Source organism: Ammospiza nelsoni, chromosome 17 (genome assembly GCF_027579445.1).
Source record: "Ammospiza nelsoni isolate bAmmNel1 chromosome 17, bAmmNel1.pri, whole genome shotgun sequence".
Taxonomy (NCBI): Eukaryota; Metazoa; Chordata; class Aves; order Passeriformes; family Passerellidae; genus Ammospiza; species Ammospiza nelsoni.
The window spans coordinates 1,169,493-1,188,534 of record NC_080649.1 but is presented as its reverse complement, the minus strand read 5'-3'; the positions used below and the strand labels follow the sequence as shown (position 1 = coordinate 1,188,534).

Below are 19,042 nucleotides of genomic sequence, written 5' to 3'. Positions count from 1 at the left end.
TTAACTGTCTTACAATATTTTTTTCTTATTCCTTTAAACTAAAGACATGGAGGGTCTGGTGGACACGAGTGTTGCCAAGATCATCTCTGACAAGAACCTGCCCTTTGTGGCCCGTCAGATGGCCCTGCATGCCAACGTGAGTACCCCCAGCTCCCTGAGCTTCTTGGCCCATCACCAGCTTCCAGGGAAACAGGCAGGGCCTGCTAAAGCAAAGAAACAACTTTTCCACTTGACCTTGAAGCCAGAGTTGGCACCTGAGCAGTCCTAACTCAGTGCTGATTGCAGTTGCTGTCAAACTGCTCTGAAAAATTTGATGAATTTTATTGTTGAGGTTACATTAATGTGGCTCCTCTCTTTCCCTGCTTCTCCCCACCCTTCCCATCCCAGATGGCTTCCCAGGTCCACCACAGCAGATCCAACCCCACGGACACCTACCCCTCCAAATGGATCGCGAGGCTGCGCCACATCAAGAGGCTGCGGCACCGGGTGAGTGCAGCTGCCCTGAGGGTGGGACTGGGCTGGACTGAGCCTCTGCCTGCAGCTGAGGCAGGTGAAACCAGCTGTCAGAGCTGGCAGAGTGACAGGGGGGCTGTGTGTACAGAGCTTAGAATCCAGCTGGTCATGGAATCACAGAGTTTGGGTTGGAAGGGACCTTAAGGATCATCCAGTTCAAGTGTGGCAATGTCAAACAGTTTCACTGGCAGTAAGGGCTTTGGGAAGCTTTATCCTGGAATCCCAGAATCACTGATATTGGAAAAGCCCTCCAAACCCATTGAGTCCAATGGATGTCCAATGCCCACCTTGTCCCCAGCCTAGAGATTGCCACCTCCAGGAATTCCTTGGGCACCTCCAGGGCTGAGGACTCCGAACCTCCCTGGGCAGCCCCTTCCAGTGCTTGACCACCCTTCCCATGGGGAAATTCCTCCTGGTGTCCCATACCTGGACACAGAGTGGCACTGCCACAGTGTCCTGGTAACCTGCCCTGCCCAGATGGAGATTTGGAAGAATTTTGGAGAGAATGGAGCTCACCTGCTCTCTGTTGCCTTTCAGCTCCGTGAAGAGACACAGTACCAGAGCCCTGGCCTTCCCCTGCAGCTGCACCCCTCTGCCCCCACAAAGCCCCCTCCCCAGATGCCCCAGGACCCCCCTCCCAGCTACGAGACGGGGCAGAGGAAGAGGCTGATCTCCTCCGTGGATGACTTCACTGAGTTTGTGTAGGGCCAGGCTCAGGGTGTCCCTGCAGGGACACTGGGGCCATGGAATTGTGTTCCCTGCCTGCTGATCCCTGCACCTGCATGGACACAGGGATTGGAGGCACAGCCTGGCTGCTCCTTGCATGTGGACTTGGCAGTGAACCTGCCAGGAGCTTTGAGTGCCCCTGAGGATGACACTGGATTCCCAGCAGAAGCTCCCAGAGGACCAACCCACTGTGTTTGGTTTGATTTGAGCTGTTTCAAAGCTTCTCTGCTGGGAAATTCCCTGCAGAACCTTTCCTTGGACTCCTTCCACAGCAGCTCCTGGTGGAAGCAGACAAAGGATGATCCTCTGCAGATCCTCATGTGAAGGTACAGGAATTGTGGCATTTTTGAGGACTTTATTGGGAATTAAATATGAAGTATTGAAAATCCAGTTGCTATTTCTGAGCACCCCAGAATCCCAGCTCCTCCCTGAATCTCAGGGCTGTCAACACTTGGACTCTTCAGGCTCTGACTCATTCTGCTGCCAGCTCTGGAAAGAGTTAATTTGCATTCTCTCTTGCTCAGAATGCTGCTTAAGTTCCCAAGATTTGTCTTCATTTTGGCCATCTGCAGAATTTCCCTGGCTGCAGGAATGCTGGGGTGTCTCACCCATCCCCATGCACCTGATAAATCCCTTTTTGACTGCTGCCAAGTCTTGGGCATCATCTCCCCACGAGTTTTGCCTCTTCCCTGACAGGGAGGCTCTCAGGGGAGGCTGAAGCAGCTCAGTTGGAGCTTCCAGGGCAGGTGGGCACAGCTGGAATGGGACTTGCAGCCCATCCTGAGGCAAGGAGGGCACCAGACACTACAGCACCCAACTGGGAGGCACCTCATAAGCTGGACTATACTGTGAGAACTTCATCTCCTGCTTGCTCCATGAGGGGGAAGCGTGGCTGTGGGAATGGCTGCCAGCAGGGAGATGAAGTGCAATGTGCACAAAGTGGGACTGTGAAGGGACAGGTGAGGGACAGAGGGACAGCCCTCACCTGTGCAGGTGTGTGGGAACACCAAGTGTCCGTTGTGTTTGAGTGTTTATGAGTCATACAGGAAATAAAATATTTGTCTGATCAGTGCGGTCTTGATATCCTGGGTAAGTTCCATATAAATCCTTCCTCCTATCGTGGTTTAGTTCCCAGCCTGGTTTGCTCATGGACCACCCCCTACCCCTCGCAGTGTTGGACACACGGATTCCTGGCTGTGTTCCAGTCCTGGACTGGGATATTCCCTTTGTGCTGGGGAGGGGACTCTGTCAGCTTTGTCCTTGTGCCACCCCCAGTACCACAGGTGAGCTCATTCATTAACACCAGCCCTGACAGGCTGGAGGATTTTAGGAAATGTCTTGTGCTGTGCAGGAGACCTTAATTAAAATTAAGCATGCAGAGAGAATGAGGGTGGGGTGGAGAGGAGCAGCTGGAGCAGGACAAAACCACCTGAGCCAGGTTTTAGCAGTCAAGTGTTTATTTGACTTTGTCATTTTGTAAGAAACATCCCCACAGTTACAAAATACACCATTTTTGTTTGCAGTGAAATGCTGACCAGACAGGCACTGTTGGCATTTTGGTCACAATCATTGTTCTTTTAAAAAAACAAAAATTAGAAAAAATAAGGCACTTACAGAAGTCCCTCCCTCTCCCTTGGAACGAATGGATGGGGGTCTCATTTTTCATTTAAGCAGCTCGATCCTGATACATCACTGTGAGATTCAAGGCAATAAATAAGACACCATCTCTCGGTGACTAGACACAAAAATATACATTCAGGGGGATTGATGGGCTTTGAGTCAAGGTTATTGCTGTGAGGGTGTAACTCCATGGCTGAATCCCCTTAGCTGGGACATGGAGGGGAGCCTGGGACCCTGCTGGAGCCGGCACAGGAGCTGCTGGAGCAGAAGTGAGAGTGCTGGAAGCTGTGGGTGCTGCCCACCACGCAGGGCTGGGCTTTTCCAGGGACTGTGGGGGCACAGCTGCTCCCCGTACTTCAGGGAAGTAGGGCAGTTGTCTGATCCCTTCCTGCTCCCCTGGCATCAGGAGGAGCACTTGGGAAAGGCACACACACCGAGTCACACCCACACACACACAGAGGGCAGGGAACAGGCACTTGGAACAAAAATCCAGATGGATTTGGGGAGCATCTTTGTTCCAGCTGCCCCTTAGCTCAGGAAGGGCTGCTCGGAAACATCTGGGACCTGCTGGCCCCTCCTGCTCCCAACCTCTTCTAATGAGGATACTCCGGCTGAGAACTGACCATCAGGAATTGAACTTTTTGGCTCTTCAAGACACTTCCAAGACCTGCTTGGTTTATTTGGGACGTTTCAATCACTGAATATTCCCACAGAGCCCGTGGGGTGGCTGAATCTACACCCCTGGTGCTCCATAGAGGTGAGACGGGCTGTGCCAGGGCAGGGCTGTGGGGAAAGGAGCTTTGGAGCTGGAGAGACTCCAGCGTGGGCTCTGGGGACATCCCAGCTCTCTGGGACACCTCACCACTGCTCCTCTTACTGCCTTGCTCTGGGAACATGGCACTGGCCCTGTCACCAAAAAGGAGTCATGGACATGAGCCTCGTGCTGTGCTGCCTGGGAAGGTAAAGGAACAAAAAACCCAAGGCAAATAGTGTTCTATCTGTGGCTTGAAAACCAGGGTTTTTTCTGAGCACAAAGCTGACCAGCACCTGGTCCCAGCCCTGGGCTCAGCCTCCTGCCTGCTGCAGGCACCTCCCTGTCCCACTCCTGCCTTCTGGGCCCCTCTCTGCCCTCTCTCCCCTTGTCCTGGTTACCAGGATTGCATTTCTCCCCTCTCTGCACTCCACTTCTCTGTGCTCCCTGCTCTCCAACACCTCCATGCTGACCGAGCACCACCTCATTTGTCTTCTCCTGCCCTCATCCCTCTGCAACCTTTCCACAACATCCGTCCTGCACAGCACCTGAGCTTTCCACAGGTAACTCAGACCTGTCCCAAAGGCACTTTAGAGCCGCCAGTGTCCCCTGCAGCCACCCTGACTCACACAGCCAGGGGAGCACAGGGACACTGGAATGAAATCTTCACAAGTATCCAACACAGCTGGGGGCTGGAGGGGAGGCTCAGGAGGGCATGGAGCAATGGAAGTGCTTTAGGAGCCCCCTCTCTCCACCTGGAAAAGTCTCCCTGCCCTGGGAAGGTGCTTCCAGGCCCACCAGCACCAGAGGCAGCTGAACCCAAGGCCCCTGCCCTGCAGCTCTGCCCCCTCATCCTTCCTTCCACCATCTCACTGTCCAAAGCATGGAGCAGGTTCTGGAACACACAGAGGAGCCCACTGGGGGCTCTTCCCCATCCACCTGTGGCCACTGCCCCGAGCCAGCCCAGGAGAGCACACACACCACACACACACAGACACCCAATCCTTATATACACGGGACATTCCCAGGAAGAAGCACTTAATACATCCTTTAAATAACTCTGACAATAGTGTTCTGTCTCCTATCTACATGTTTCAAACACGGTACCGATGCTATGAAAATATAGCAAACATACAAAAATATATACATTTAAAAACCAAACAAACCCCGTATAAATTACTTACAATAGCCATAAGGTGAAATGGGGCTAAGGAGGGCAAGGCAGCCCCTGGGGGGCTTCAGGCACCCCCAGGCTGAGATCTGGGGGGCCCCATGGCACAGGCCAGCTGTAGCCCAGCAGCTGTAGCCCAGCACATGGTGAATCCCAGCTGGCAGGGCTGAAGGGAGCCCAAAAAAACTCCCTCAGGGCTCCACCTGCCTCCTTTGTGCTCAGGGAAGGCGCTGGCACTGCTGCCCGAGCTGGGGCTGCGCTGCCCTCCTCCCTGCCCATTTCAGTTTATGATTTAAACAAACAAAATACTGCTTTTGTGATATATTATCCCATTCTTAGCTCGCACGTGTCACTGGTAGCCGAGGAAAGCCTTGTTTAAAGTGCTGGGCAGTACATAGGAACAAGTAAACCAAAAAAAAATACATATACTTAGGGCAATACATTCCTTGGGTTAGAGAAGCCAAGCAGCCAGCGGCGCCTGCACCCCGGGGCCACAGTGGGGGGACAGGGCAGGTGGGGACCTCAGTGACACCAGCACGTTGGGAACCCCACAATGGGAGTTTGGGAACCCCACACTCGGAGGTGGCTGAGGCAGCCCAGGGGTCTCTTGTCCCCAGCTCGCTGCAATGTCCTTTGTTTTAAATATTGGATTTCTTTAAATACAAATAATAGTACCAATTTCTGGAGGATAAAAGTAGCCAATACTGGAAATTAACTGCTCTGGGTGTAGATAGCATTTCTCTATATATCTATTTATGCTTAAAAAACAAGGAGGGTTAAATACCTTCTCGAAAGCTGTCGCTTTCCTCCACAGTGCGTCTGGTCGACAAAAATCCAAGACTTGGTTCAAACCTTCAAGGCCTGGGGCTCTCCTTTCCCTTTCCCACCTGGCACAGCCAGCAGGGAAGGGGGGGAGCTTTATCCCGTCCCCCTGTGCCCACCCCAGTCCCACCTGTGGCCGGTTGCAGCCGGGGCCGTTGAACACCCTGTGAGCCAGCAGGGACCTCCTGCACCTGCTCACGCCCCGGGGAAAGGCTCGGCCTTCTCCCCATCCATCTCTCCCCCTGGAACGCTCCCTGGGGCCGTTTCTGGAGGGCCGGTGGCCGTGCCAGCGGCGTGGCCGGAGCCCCCTGTGCCCGGCCGGCCCAGCCGCCGCGGCAGCTCCGGGCAGGCACAGCCCACCCAACAAAGCCCTGCCAGGGCATTGCTCCCGCACCCCGGTTACTTGACCGTGGGGTGCACCCGGTTCTTGGCCCGCAGGGGCCTTTTCCTCCTGGCCGTGCAGGGCTTGCCCGCCGTGCCCGCGGCCGCGCTGACCCCGCGGCTGGCCCGCAGCAGCCGCCCGGGCACGGGCACGGCCCCGGCACAGCGCGGCGACAGCGGCTCCGTGCCCGGCGCCTCCGGGGACGGGCCCTGCTCCGGGCCCCCCTCGGGCCCGCGGTGCCTCCTGCGGGCGCGGCGGCTGCGGGAGAACTCGAGCAGGTGCTCGATGCGGGACACGTCCTCCGTCACCTGGTTGACGCGGTCGAACTGCACCAGCAGCATCTCGAAGAGCGAGAGGAGCCGCTGGATGTCGGCGTCCACCTCCAGGCTGTCGCGGGCGCTCAGCACCAGGCTCAGCCCGTCCAGCTGGCTGGAGGACGTGGAGGTCCTGGAGCTGTCGGAGGCGGCGCTGGGAGTGGGGCCACGGAAGGACTTGGAGTCGCTGGAGTCTCGCGAGGGCAGCGGCTCCATCCCCTCGAACCTCACCTTGTGCCGGAACTGGGGGGGAGAGGAGAAAGGGCAGCGTTACGGCAGGAAGGGGGAACACTCCAAACAGCTCCAAGGCTGCTCCAGCCATTCCTGGTGTGACAGGCACGGGCTGGATCCCAGACAAAGCCACGTGGGACTGTGGGGCTGAGAATGGGCAGCTGATGCCTGTGCAGTTCCCATCTCTCTTGGGCCCCCAGGGGTGGCCACTGCTCCTACCCTTGCCTGCCAGAGAAACCCATCTGCAGGAAGGAGCCAGAGGCAGGAAAAGGCTAAGGATGGCGGGTGCTGCTCTGTGCCACCATGCCCCTTCTCCACAGAGCCCCCAGGCTGGCCTCACCTCCTTGGCTTTGCTGAAGCCCATCCACATCTTGAGCCTGCGCATGAACAGCTCGACCATCTCATAGTCCTGGGGCTCGAAGGCGGGCCGGTAGAGCTCGAAGTGCATCTCGCGGTAGCTGTGGATCAGCACCACCGCCAGCAGCCGCAGCACGACCCACGCCTCCAGCACCACGTAGGAGGTGCAGAAGAGGCAGCAGAGCCCCGAGGCCTCGGGCAGGCAGGGCCGCAGGCTGGCGCTGCCCCGCAGCAGGGCCAGCAGCAGCAGGAGGCTGCTGCCCACGCTGCGGAAGGACTCGGAGGAGGAGGAGAAGAGCTGTGGAGGGACAGAGGAGATGTGTGAGAAGGGAGCACAGCAAAGTGTTCTCCTGACCTTCAATATGCCCTCCCACCTGGGTCCTGAGGGGTGGCCCACAAATGGGCTGGGGCAGGGACAGCCCCTGGCCAAAGGTGCCAGCGGCAGGACGGGCACAGAGTGCCCAGGGGGCCCAGGGGCTTTGCTCATGTCATGCCAGGGAAAAGGGGCAGCAGGAGCACCAGCAACCCCTCTGTGAGGGAGGAGGACAGAGGTGCTTACCAGGAAGCCGAGCTGGGCGTAGGCCAGGAGGAGGAGGGCGAAGGCCACCCCTGCAGCCATCAGCTCCTTCACGGACTTCTGGAAGGTCTTCCCAAACACTGACCACTGCCGGACAAAGCGCAGCTGCTGGGCAGCCTGGGAGGGGAGAGGAGGCAGTTACAGACATACCCCCAGCCCAGGAAGGGTGAGAAACACGTGAGAAACCCAAACCCCAGCAGAGGGTTCCTTGCACAAACACCCCAGCCTGCAGGTTCCTTGCAGACAGAACCATCTGACTGAATTCCCCAAGGGAATCAAGGGCTCAGAGACTCAAAGTGCCCAGCACAGACACAAGTGGCCTCCCTGCCACCCCCTCCCCTGGCAGGGCTGTGCAGGGGTGACAAGCACAGCAGGGCCAAAGCACCCAGCACCCGGGTACGTGCAGCTCCCCCAGCCCGCTGTACCTGCACGGTCAGGAGGAAGAGGAGGGACGCGGCCAGGCTGCTGAAGACAGAGCTGAGGAAGGCCACCTGGTAGAAGTTGGTGAAGCCCCTGCGGTTGCTGAGGTACCTGAGCCACTGCTGGTCAGCCAGGGTAGCCTGGCTGAGGTGCACCAGCACCGTGCACGTGGTGAGCAGGATGAAGAGCCACTGGCTGTAGTTGCCCCACAGGGTGAAGTAGGCTCTGCCTTCCTTCTTGATGGCCAGACACTCTGACACCACGAAGTAAACTACAAACAGCATGAGGAACACCTGGAGGAAGAACAGAGAGGTCACCAGGAGAGGTGATAGAGACATGACCAGGAGAAGAGGAGTGGGGAAGGTAACAGGAGATGAGAGGACAAGCCCTGACTGCTGTACTGCACCCAGGACAGCAAAATCCCCCCAAACCAGGCCAAGTTCCACCACTGCATACCTGGGGCACCCCCTGCATCCTGCCCTGCCCTCCTCGCTCATCCAGCACCCCAATCCCTGCTGAAGGCCCCCAGTGCCCAGACCCAGTGGCCCTGTGGCAGGGTGGCAGCACCCAGGGGACGAGGGCTCTGCTGACACCCACCCAGGCAGGGTGACAGACGTGGGGACAGGCAGAGCAGCTCGAGCCCACAGTGCCCAGCTGGGTGAGGGTCCCCAGAGCCCCCCAGCAGAGGGCAGGGGGTGCAGGGGAGGCCCCACACTGACCATCATGAGCAGCTGCAGGGTGACCCCCGTGCTGAGGCGCAGCAGGGGGAAGGGGCTGATGGTGACAGCGGCGATGGCCTGGCCGGCGCCAGGGAACTCCAGGCGCAGGGTCAGGGCCACGTGCAGGTCCACGCTGGGGTTGTACTGCAGCAGCTCCACAAACACTGCCCGGCTCCTGCAGGGCACAGCACCAGCTCAGGGGCCACTCTTGGGGGGGACACGGGTCCTGTGGCCCTGTGACACCCCAGCAGCACTGCTGAGAGCCCAGGTGGCAGCAGGACACTCTCCCTGCCCTGCCTCACTCACATGTTGTCGATCCACGTGTGCTGCTGCAGGAACTCCAGCTGAGCCCGGCTCTCCTCCAGGGAAGGGCCCAGCTCCTGCACGTAGCCACTGCTGTCGTAGAAGGAGATGTAGCCCCAGTACCAGATCCTGCAGAGGAAGAGGAGCTGTGGGTGAGGCTGAAGGACACTGGCTGCTCTCCTGCGTGGCAGGCCAGGATGTGGTGTGCAGATGCAGACCCTGCCCCTCAGGATTTATTTCACAGGACAGATTACAGGGGTGCATTGATCCACCTCAGTGCTCCCAAGCCCAGAAGAGCCCCAAGCCCTGTGGTGGCCCACAGCTGCATGGAGATGATGGCTCTGGGGACAAACTAGAGAAGAAACCAAGTGTGATTTATGTCCTGCCCAGGGTGAAGGACAACCTGCTGTCACCCCTTGAGCAGAAATCTGGGCTGCTGGCTTCCCCTGCCCTGCCTGTGCCCTGGAAGGAGCAGAGTTGATCCCCCGTCCCTGGGCCCCAGAACAGCACAACGCAGCTGCTCAGGCCATTCAGAATTTCCGTGTCCATCCCCCCTTTGCCAGGCTCAGGGACTGAGGTGAGGGCTGGGAACAACTCAGGGCATTGTAAAGACCTTGGAGAGGTGTGCAAGGGTCCCTGGAGGAGGAGCAGGGCTGGGAGCAGGGCTGGCAGCAGACAGGGCAGCAGACAGGGCAGCCTTACCCTGCCAGGTCGGGCGCTGAGTGTGCCCACGCCGCCGTCCCGTTCCCGGCTGGGCTCTCCCAGCCCACACCATAGTCAGCAGTGGCAAAGCTGTGCTGGTCAGTGCAGCTCCTCTGGGCACTGCCCATGCCCTGCAGGATGTCCTGGGCACTCTGCTGGCACTCAGCTGCAATGAGACCACCCTGTGAGCCCAGCATGGAGCTCAGCTTCCCTCCCAACCCTTCCAAACCCATCCCCACCAGTGCCCCAGGGTGAGGGAATGGGCATGCACAAAGTCAGGGATTCAGGAAAGGATGGATATAAATAATAAAAATAGATGTCCAATTTAGGAGTCATGATACAGCCATGCCTCCAGGTCAGAGTGGATTAGCTGGGTACAAGTGGAGGAAAACAGAGACATCCCAACTGGCCTTGGGTAACCGGGGACCTGACCTCTGGATACATCACTGGCTTCAAACTGCCAGAGGGCAGGGTTAGATGGGATATTGGGAAGGAATCTTCCCTGGGAGGGTGGGCAGGCCTGGCACAGGGTGCCCAGAGCAGCTGTGGCTGCCCCTGGATCCCTGGCAGTGCCCAAGGCCAGGAAGTGTTAGGTGTCCCTGGATGGACTTTAAGGTCCCTCCCAGCCCAAACCATTCCATGATCCACTGTCCCAGTTCATGTGTGCAGAGCAGAACCACTGCCTGCCCAAGCTGTGCTCCTCCCTCAGCCCCACTGCACCCAGAGCTGTCCCTGCAGGACTGTCACCTGGCAGAGTGACAGCAGTGCCACCCTCCCTGCCCTGCCCTCCCTCCCTGGTACCTCCGTGCAGGCGCAGCTGCCGCAGCCGGGCCGTCCCCAGCGTGGTGCTGTGGCTCTCCTGGCCAGAGCCATTGTTGTACAGGTAAGGGAGGAACACCTGGGACATCCACACCCAGAACTGATCCGACCTGCAGGGGCAAGGTGTGACATTGCTGAGTCGAAGTTCCAGGGGCTTTAGGGCATGAACAAGCCACACTGATGTGCACTGAGAGCCCAGGGCTCTGCAGGGGCACAGCCTCAGCCCAGCGATCCCAGTGCCAGGCTAGGCTACTGGGAGCTCCCAGGGCTGTGGAAAATCAGCTGGGAATATTGATTCCAGTTAAACTCATGTGCAGAGTGAGGAAAGGCAGACTCTGGCCAAGATGCCATTTCTGGCTCTTGTGGCTGTAAATTCTGGAGACAGAGAAACTCTTGTGCTTTAGAGCAGCTCCAGAAAGATCAACATCAGCTCCCACAGCCCCTTCCCACTGGGGAAACCACTAAACCTCAGAGAAATGAAACCTCTCAATCCCCAGAGGCCCCTCTGCTCTCCAGGGGAGCAGCAGAACCACAGAGACAAACAGGAGCTGCTCACTGCTGCAGAGTGCCCAGCTCCCCATGGGCACCAAGGAACCTCCTAAGGGACAGAGTGTGGAGCACAAGCCCAGGAGCCGACCCCCCTGACCCCCCCAGGGGCCGGCAGCACCTCTTGATGAGCAGGAAGTCGTTGCTGCCCAGCTGCTGCTTGATGGAGCTCTGCAGGAGGAAGGCCCGGCTGGTGCGGGAGGCATCCCCGTAGTTGGTGAGCAGGACCACCAGCAAGAACATCATGTAGATGAGGAAATTCTGGGAAGCAAAGGGTAAAAATGGGATGGCATGGAAGGGCTGGATCCCCATCCTGCAGCAGAGCAGTGCTTTCAATGGCAATGCAACTGGATCAGACCCAGAGGCTGAGAAACTGAGGCTGGAGCTGGAGCCAAGCACTCAGAGCATCCCAGCATGACTGGGAGGGCCCACACTCAGATGTGTCTGAGCCCTGGGCACCAGGCAGCAGCAGATGTCCCACCTTGAGCATCCTGTGCAGCAGCTTGACCTTCCTGGCCTCCTCCTTGGCCTGGAAGAGGGCAAATCCCTGCGGGGGCCGGACCTTGCTGATCCTCTCGGACACGTGCTCCACGCAGGGCTGCTCCACCAAGGTGTCATCCTCCTCTGGGTGCAGCCTCTTGGCAACCAGGGAGAAATAGAGGGCTTCCAGCAGCACCTGGGGCACAGGGAGAGAGCTGAGCCTGCAGGGAGCTGGGCCACCAGCAGCAGCTCCCTTGGCACAGCCAGCACGGCACAGCTCCTACCCGAACCTGCAAAACCAAGTGCCACCAGCCCTGCCACCAGCCCTGCCACCAGCCCTGCCTCTGGTGTCCACATCCCACCCTTCCTGAGGGATGCAGGGATGGGAGAGACCATTCAGTGCCCACTCTGACCCCATTTCTTTGTGCAAGGCCTTGTCAGGCATTGGAAGGGGCTGTGGTGGATTCACCATGCCTGGAAGTGCTCAAAACCCACATGGATGTGGCACTTGGGGACATGGGTTAGTGGTGAACACGGGGGTGGTGCTTGAAGGCCCTGGTAACTTTAAAGGGCTTTTCAAACCTCATCAATTCCATGACTGCGATCAGCAGCTGGACAAGTTAATCCCACACTCAGGTCAGTGCACTCGTGCCACGCTCACCTTCAGGGGCTCCCAGACCAGGAACGATGCCAGAAAGCTGAATATCCCTGAGATGAGCCACATGAGGGCCACGCTGGAGGAGAAGCCCACCCCGATCCACACGGAGACGCCCGCGGCGGCGGCCAGGAGCAGGAGGCTGATGCCATGAGCCAGCAGGGAGCACCAGGGAGGGAGCAGGCGCTTCCTGAACGTCTGCTCTGCAACTGGGGGCAGCAGGAGGAGCAGGGAGAGCGGTGTGAGCATCACTGCGAAGGGCCCGTGGGCACAGGAGGGGCTGGGCTCAGCGCTCATCCCAGCACAGAGCTGCCACCAGCCCGGGAGGGTTTGGAGGGACCAGCCCACGCATTCTGCAGGGAGCAGAGCAGAGCTCCCCAGGGACACCGCAGGCACTGGCACAGCACGGTGCTGGCCCAGGCCTCACTGAGATCCAGGCTCCAAGAGAAGCTGACAGGAGCAGTGATATCCCAGGCAGGGAGCAGCCCTTCCCAAGGCTCTTTTTGTGTTTTATTTCCCATTTACCCCACAGAGCTGTAGTGCGGAATGGGCCCTGTCCCCTCACACCCCAGGGCACACCCTGGTACCTGTCCAGGTGGACTTGGCTGATCTGCTCACTTCCCTGGCAGGAGGTGCCACGCTCTGCCCTTTGTCGTTCAGCCTCTGCATCATGACAGCCTCCACCTTCTCCCCAAACACGCTGGACCTGCCAGGCACAGGGGGAACTGCTGAGAGCTGTGTCTCTGCTGGCCCTGTGCTGAGCAGGCTGGCACCAGGGGGGCTGAATGCCAGCGCCAGCACCAGGGCTGGGACATCACACACGTCCCAGGGCACAAACACTGCTGTGCGTCTCATGGACAGGGCCTGACTGTCCCTCCCCGCCCCTGGCTGGCCACTCTGCAGTGCCTGGGGGCTGCCAGCCCTGGGGGTGCTGGTCAGGGTGCCCAGCAGGGTATCCTGGGCTTGGTAACACTACAGGGATTTGGGGAGAATTCCCTTCTCCCTCCCATCAGTGCCACGAAGGGAGCCCTCATCCCAGCACTGTGCCCAACACTGCTGGAGACACAGCTGTGGCCTTAGGGGAGGCTCCAGGTGGCTCCTGGAAGGGTGGCAGTGAGTTGTGGCTGTGGGGGCTGCAGGAGCCATGGCCAGCAGGGACAGAGTGACCCGTGAGAGCATCCCAAAGGCAGCTCAGCTCAGCCCCCATGTGGCTCTGCTCCCCAGACACTCACAGGCCTGAGATCAGATCTGTTTCTGCCCTCATGTACGGCCCCAGGTCCTGGGAGATGCCGCTGGCTCCATCTGCCAGGATCTGGCGGATCAGATCCTCATCTGGGAAGAGAGAGCACAGACAGGGTTTAGCTCAGTCCCCAGCACCACCCCAGGGCATGGCTCAGCACCTGCTGGAGCTGGGGACGAGGAAGAGGAGGAGGAGGGTCACAGCCATGTCCTTCCCCCAGGACAGCCCTCCCCTGCTCCCTGTCCTCCAGCTCCTGTCCATCCCAGCTCGCCCACAGAGCTGGGCAGACAGAGCTGCTTCAGAAGGCCAAGTTCTCATCCACAGCCTCAGGGCCACCCTGTGGCTTTGAAACCAGTGAGGCAGTGCTGGCTGCTCGCAGCATTCCCATGGGTACACACCTCTCCTGGCTCCCACTCTGCTGCCCAGTAGGATTTCTGTTTTTCCAGACTAAAAGCAGACACAACCCTCTGCCCTGCCCTCTGGGGTGCAGCCAGTGCTGATGCAGCAGCTCTGCCCGGGCCAGGGGCTCACCTGAGGCTGAGAAGTAGCGGGGCTGGCCCTGGTGGTGGATGCCCAGGGACAGGGTGTCCTCCTCGGGGGCCAGGGGCGCCTCCAGCCCCAGGTGGCGGCTGGCCCGGCCTCTCTTCAGCCTCTGGATGGTGTTGCCCATGATGGAGGGGTCACTCAGCAGGTCTGGCCAGCTGAGCAGGGCCTCGCTGGAGGGCCAGGGCACCAGGCTGTGGGGAAATGGGAATGGGAACAGTCAGGAATGAGGGGAGCAGAGGAAAGGAACCTGGTGGGACTGCAGAAACAGCTGTGGGAGCCAAGCCCAACCCAGCCCAGCAAAGCACAGACTGGAGCCCTGCTTGCTCCATCTCCAGAAACCCACTCACCTCTTGGAGTCCTCCAGGAACAGATCTGTTTTGGTTTGCTCAGAGAAGGCCTGTGGGGAACAGGAAGGTTTCAGGAGCAGGACACAGGTGTGTGCCTGGTCAAAGCAGTGGCTGGGAACACCAGGGGTCACTGAGCTGCTCCTAGCCCTCCAGGAGCCCGCCCAGCTGCGGGGAGGGAAGCACTCACCTCTGCCTGGAGCCCGGGGAAGGTGGGGAAGGAGCTGTCAAGGATTGAGGAGTCCAGGTAGTTGTCGATCTCCAGGGACTGCTGGTCTGAGTGGGTCACGGTGTGGCTGATGGAGACCTGCAGGGCACACAGGGGGCACAGAGGTGACACTGCCACTGAGACCAGCCACATGCCATCTCCTCTGCCCCCCAGACACCTGCAACCACACGTGCCACAGCCAGGGCCACCCAGGCTGTCCCAGCTACAAGCCCCGAGTCTGAGAGCTTTCCCTGTGCGCTCTCAGCAGCATCAGCCCCATGAGCTGCTCACCAGCCCCCAAGCAGCTGGCTGCAATACTTAATGGGGCTGCTAATTGTGCTTAACTAGTCGGTAAATAAATCCCCAGCTAATTCCTGCCCAGCTGAGCTTTGCCCAGGGCAGGCATCAGAGAGGCTCCACTGAGCAGCTCCTGGCTCCTGCCTCGGGCATTTGGGTGCCTAAACAGCTTCTAAAATCTGTCTTTTGGTGCCTGGGCACTGACAGAGGCCAGCAGTGATCTGAGCTCAGGGGACAGAGGCCAGGGAAGGGTCTGGCCCTGGAGCAGCACAACCAGGCAAGTGCAGAGCTCAGCTGGAGGAGAAAGGCCCCAGGAAAGGCAGAATTCAACCTGGTGCCTCCCACCCACCTGAGCAGCCTGCAGCCATCCCCCCTCCTTACCTTGCCACGAGCCATCCGGAACAGAAAGAGAATGACCAGGTAGAGAGGGTACACCACCACGCTGGACACCAGGCCCACAGCCACCGTGTCCACACTGACAGGGAGCAGGCTGGACACGGCCACGTTGCTGCAGGGAGGGAGCACAGACAGGGTCAGCAGCAGCCCTGGGGCTGCCCGGCAAGCAAACAGCAGACAACAGTGCACAACCAGGAATTCCAGATGTGCACAGAAGGAAACGGGCCTGGAAACCAAAATCAGGCTGGTTTGGGTCATCCATCATCCATGTCCTGGTCCCAGAGTGCTCAGAATGGAGAGGGCACACCCAAGCAAGGAAGCTCTTCCCAGCAGATGGAAAATGTGTCCTGCCCCAAGGGGACAGGCAGGGTGGGACTGGCTGGGGACACACCTGAGATGGACACTGCCCACCACGCAATGCACACACCTGAGATGGACACTGCCCACCACGCAATGCACACCCCTGAGGTGGACACTGCCCACCACACCCTGCACACACCTGAGATGGACACTGCCCACCACACCCTGCACACACCTGAGGTGGACACTGCCCACCACACCCTGCACACACCTGAGGTGGACACTGCCCACCACGCAATGCACACACCTGAGATGGACACTGCCCACCACGCCGTACCACACGGCGTTGGCGCAGAGGAAGAGGAAGATGAGGAGGCAGCAGCAGGTGGCCCTCTGGACGCGGGTGAAGCGGGAGCGGGGCGGGCGGTCCCACAGGGACAGCCACACGTGCTTCTCAAAGAAGCCACGCTGCAGCTCCGCCACGAAGATCCGCCAGAAGCTCCTCAGCTCGCTCTCACCTGGGGACAGAGGGACACGCTCAGGGTGGCTGAGCTGGCCACATCCATCCCAGAAGCTCCAGAGTACCCACACTCCATCCACAGGGCTCCAGGTCTGAGGATGAGGGGCTGGAAAAGCTGCCCAGCAGAAAAGGATCTGGGGGTGATGGGCTGAACATGAGCTCAGCTGTGTCCAGGTGGGCAAGAGGCCAATGGCACCTGGCTCGCACCCCAGGGCAGTGCCTGTCCCTCGTGCAGGGCATTGCTGAGGAACCTCCAGTCCCAGGGTCAGTTCTGGGAACCTCACAAGAGGAAAGACCTGGAGGGGCTGGAGCATGTGCAGAGCTGGGGAAGGGGCTGGAGCACCAGGAACAGCTGAGGGAGCTGGAAAGGGGCTCAGCCTGGAGAAAAGGAGGGGCCCAGGCAGCAGGGGTGAGATGAAGCCAGGGTGTGTGGGGCACTCACTGGCAGCAAACACCTCCCTCTCCACCAGGCCATCGTTGTCCTCGCTCTCCACTGACAGCCAGTCGTTCACCAGAAAGAAATAGCTCTTGCTGCTCTGCAGGTCCCGCACGATGACGTGCTGCAGGTACCACGAGGGGCTCAGGCCTGAATGGGGGCACACAAAGGAAATACTGCATGGCACACATTCCCTGAGTAAGCCCGTGAAGCTATAAGCACTGTCACAGGGACAGTGACATGACTATCATTGGTGGGCACCGCACAGCACCCACGAGGGAAGCGTGGCACAGCCACCTCACGCTCACCCTGAGGTGACATTTATGGTCACAGTGCACAGCACAGTGCATCCTCTGTGCCTGGGGTGGCACCTGGCCAGTCAGTGAGGAGTCCCCCCAGAGTGTGCCCCCAGTCCAGGGGCCAGCTCCCCCAGTGCAGGCCCCTCCGTGTCCAACCTTTGTTGTCGTGCCAGATGCGGATGCGGCAGACGCTGCCCAGGCTGCGCTCCGTGGCGATCTGGAACACGTCCAGGCTGTTGCGGTGGAAGGCGTTGTCCCCATCCAGGTGTCTGTGGCCACTCTTGTTGTCCACCCCGTAGAGGGCGATGCCCACGTGGGCCGTGGTACCTGCAGGGAAGGAAGGCGCTCCCTCAGGGAAGCCCACCCGAGGTGCAGCTGCTCCCCAGCCCTGCCTGTGACAGCTCTATCTACAAACCAGACCCTGAAGGGAAGCTAAACTTGGTGCCTGCCTGCTGTTGGGAAGGATTCAGAACAAAGTGATGGGTCCTGGAGGACAGCAAAAGGAGCCGTGCAAAGGGCCAGCTGGGCAGGAGAGGGTCAGAAGTGAGGAACAACCTCTGCCTCTGCAACCACAGCCCAGTCAAGGAGGACAGGATGGGGGGATTTCTCTCCTGGGTGGTTCCTTCCAGCAGCAATTGCTTGTCCCACCACAATGGCCAGTGGTGGAGCAGCCTGGGCTAGTGGAAGGTGTCCCATGTGAGGAGTTTGGAACCAGAAGGTTTTTGAGGAACCTTCCAACCCAAACCATTCTCTTGACCTGCCCCATCATCACACAATAAACCCTGGGAATGCTGTGGGGAGCCCTGGCCTGAAGCTGCAGCTCTCGGTCCTGCAGGGAGTGTGACGTGCTGAGATGGGATCTCAGGTGAGCTACAGGTGTCCCTTTGGGAAGCAGACACAGGAGCAGGCTGTGGGCTCACCTGAGCCTCTGCCCCAGCCCGTTTTCACCAGGATCTCGTATTTGTACATCCCGTTCTTGCCGCAGAAGGGGATCACCCCCACGCGGTGCAGGTCGATCATGTCCAGCTTGTGCACGATCAGCGCGGCCACCGAGTAGGTGACAAAGCACACGGCGCACGTCAGCAGCACGATGTAGTTCAGCCCTGGGCCTGGAGCCTGCACAAGAGAGAAGTGTTGAAAGGCCAGCCCAGGAGGATCCCGTTCCCATTCCCATTCCCTGCCTCCTTCCTGGCCATGGCCCCACTCACAGCCGCGGCCCCGCAGCTGCCAGGAGCTCCCTGCTCCTGCTCACGTCACAGGGACACAGCCAGGCAGGGCTGGATGCCCCTGGGAAGCAGGGAGCAGCTGGCAGGTGCAGCTCCCTGGGATCAAACAGTGCTGGGTGACAGCTGGGAGGAACCTTTGGCATCTCCCCAGGATGGGAGCACAGCGTGAGGTGTCCAGGCCGGGGACTAAAGCCATCTGCAAAGGTCTGTTTCCAGCCAGGATTCCCAACCAGGGGACACAGCTTCTCCTGAGCTGTGCCCATCTGCACCTCCCAAAGGCTCCCAGATGCCTGTGCTGGTGCCAGCTTGGACGTGAAACCAACAGGAGCCTATGGCTTTGCTCCAGGTGACAACAACCTGTCCTATGTGTGACAGCACTGCACTGCCTCTGCTTTGCTGTACTCACGGGAAAGATGAACTGGACAGAGTTTGGGGGCACAAACAGGCTGGCCCCAAAGGCTGTGAGGTGCTGGGTCAAGCACACGGCCTGGTCTGGCCTGGTCTCCTCCAGGGGGACAATTCCTTCTGTCTTCCAGCGCTTCTCCTGCTCGCTGAAGTACTGGCACAGGGACGTGTACAGCCCCAGGGTCACCTCCACTGCCGACCAGCTGAAGTGGTTGGTGATGTTCAGGTAGTATTTCTGGATGGGGTCATCCGTTCTGGGGAAAGGAAAGAGCAAGGAGATTACTCCCCTGCCTCCTGAAGGGACACCAGCCCCATTCTGGTGGAGGTGTGACCACATAAAGCTTCCAGCCACAGGGGCAGGGATGCACTCAGAGAGGAGGAAAAGCCCAGTGAACGTGGTGTAATTCACACCCTTTGGCTGTGCAGGTACTCAGGGGCTCCACAGACCACCTGAGCACCCCTCACACGCATCCACAGCACAGCCTGAGGCTGACAGGGAGGCTGCTCCCACCTGGGTGAGGTGAAGAAGGTGTAGAGCTTGTGGTCACTTCCAGCCAGGGCGTCCAGGCTGATTCTCTTGGAGGCAGAGCAGTTGTGCTCGTTGGGCTCGGGCTCGTGATGGAGATAGGCCATGATGAAGGGCTCGGGCTCACTGGCCAGGTAATGCTCTGTGGGGAGGGGAAGGAACAGAAAGGGTGTTTCTGGCAGGCTCAGCCA

The 19,042-nt window shown here is 59.2% G+C and overlaps 2 protein-coding genes across 2 annotated transcripts in view; one reads left to right on the top strand and one right to left on the bottom strand.

The window, feature by feature from the left end:
* Positions 1-2,308, top strand: part of TSC2 (TSC complex subunit 2) — a 33,284-nt gene extending 30,976 nt beyond the window's left edge. Inside the window, exons 40-42 of the mRNA XM_059484831.1 lie at positions 45-136; positions 388-486; positions 1,051-2,308. Of these exons, the coding sequence (XP_059340814.1) occupies positions 45-136; positions 388-486; positions 1,051-1,218 (359 nt within the window). The 3' untranslated portion in view covers positions 1,219-2,308. The remainder of the gene's footprint in view (positions 1-44; positions 137-387; positions 487-1,050) is intronic.
* A 370-nt stretch (positions 2,309-2,678) lies between these two features.
* Positions 2,679-19,042, bottom strand: part of PKD1 (polycystin 1, transient receptor potential channel interacting) — a 76,127-nt gene continuing 59,763 nt past the window's right edge. The window contains exons 24-46 of the mRNA XM_059484102.1: positions 18,837-18,993; positions 18,327-18,579; positions 17,615-17,810; positions 16,851-17,021; positions 16,402-16,545; positions 15,747-15,957; positions 15,125-15,251; positions 14,429-14,545; positions 14,242-14,291; positions 13,880-14,085; positions 13,341-13,440; positions 12,696-12,814; positions 12,115-12,317; positions 11,455-11,649; positions 11,095-11,234; positions 10,410-10,537; positions 9,609-9,774; positions 8,910-9,035; positions 8,604-8,778; positions 7,890-8,177; positions 7,447-7,581; positions 6,871-7,185; positions 2,679-6,542 (exon numbers count right to left, since the gene is read on the bottom strand). Of these exons, the coding sequence (XP_059340085.1) occupies positions 6,003-6,542; positions 6,871-7,185; positions 7,447-7,581; positions 7,890-8,177; positions 8,604-8,778; positions 8,910-9,035; positions 9,609-9,774; positions 10,410-10,537; positions 11,095-11,234; positions 11,455-11,649; positions 12,115-12,317; positions 12,696-12,814; positions 13,341-13,440; positions 13,880-14,085; positions 14,242-14,291; positions 14,429-14,545; positions 15,125-15,251; positions 15,747-15,957; positions 16,402-16,545; positions 16,851-17,021; positions 17,615-17,810; positions 18,327-18,579; positions 18,837-18,993 (4,262 nt within the window). The 3' untranslated portion in view covers positions 2,679-6,002. The remainder of the gene's footprint in view (positions 6,543-6,870; positions 7,186-7,446; positions 7,582-7,889; positions 8,178-8,603; positions 8,779-8,909; positions 9,036-9,608; positions 9,775-10,409; positions 10,538-11,094; positions 11,235-11,454; positions 11,650-12,114; positions 12,318-12,695; positions 12,815-13,340; positions 13,441-13,879; positions 14,086-14,241; positions 14,292-14,428; positions 14,546-15,124; positions 15,252-15,746; positions 15,958-16,401; positions 16,546-16,850; positions 17,022-17,614; positions 17,811-18,326; positions 18,580-18,836; positions 18,994-19,042) is intronic.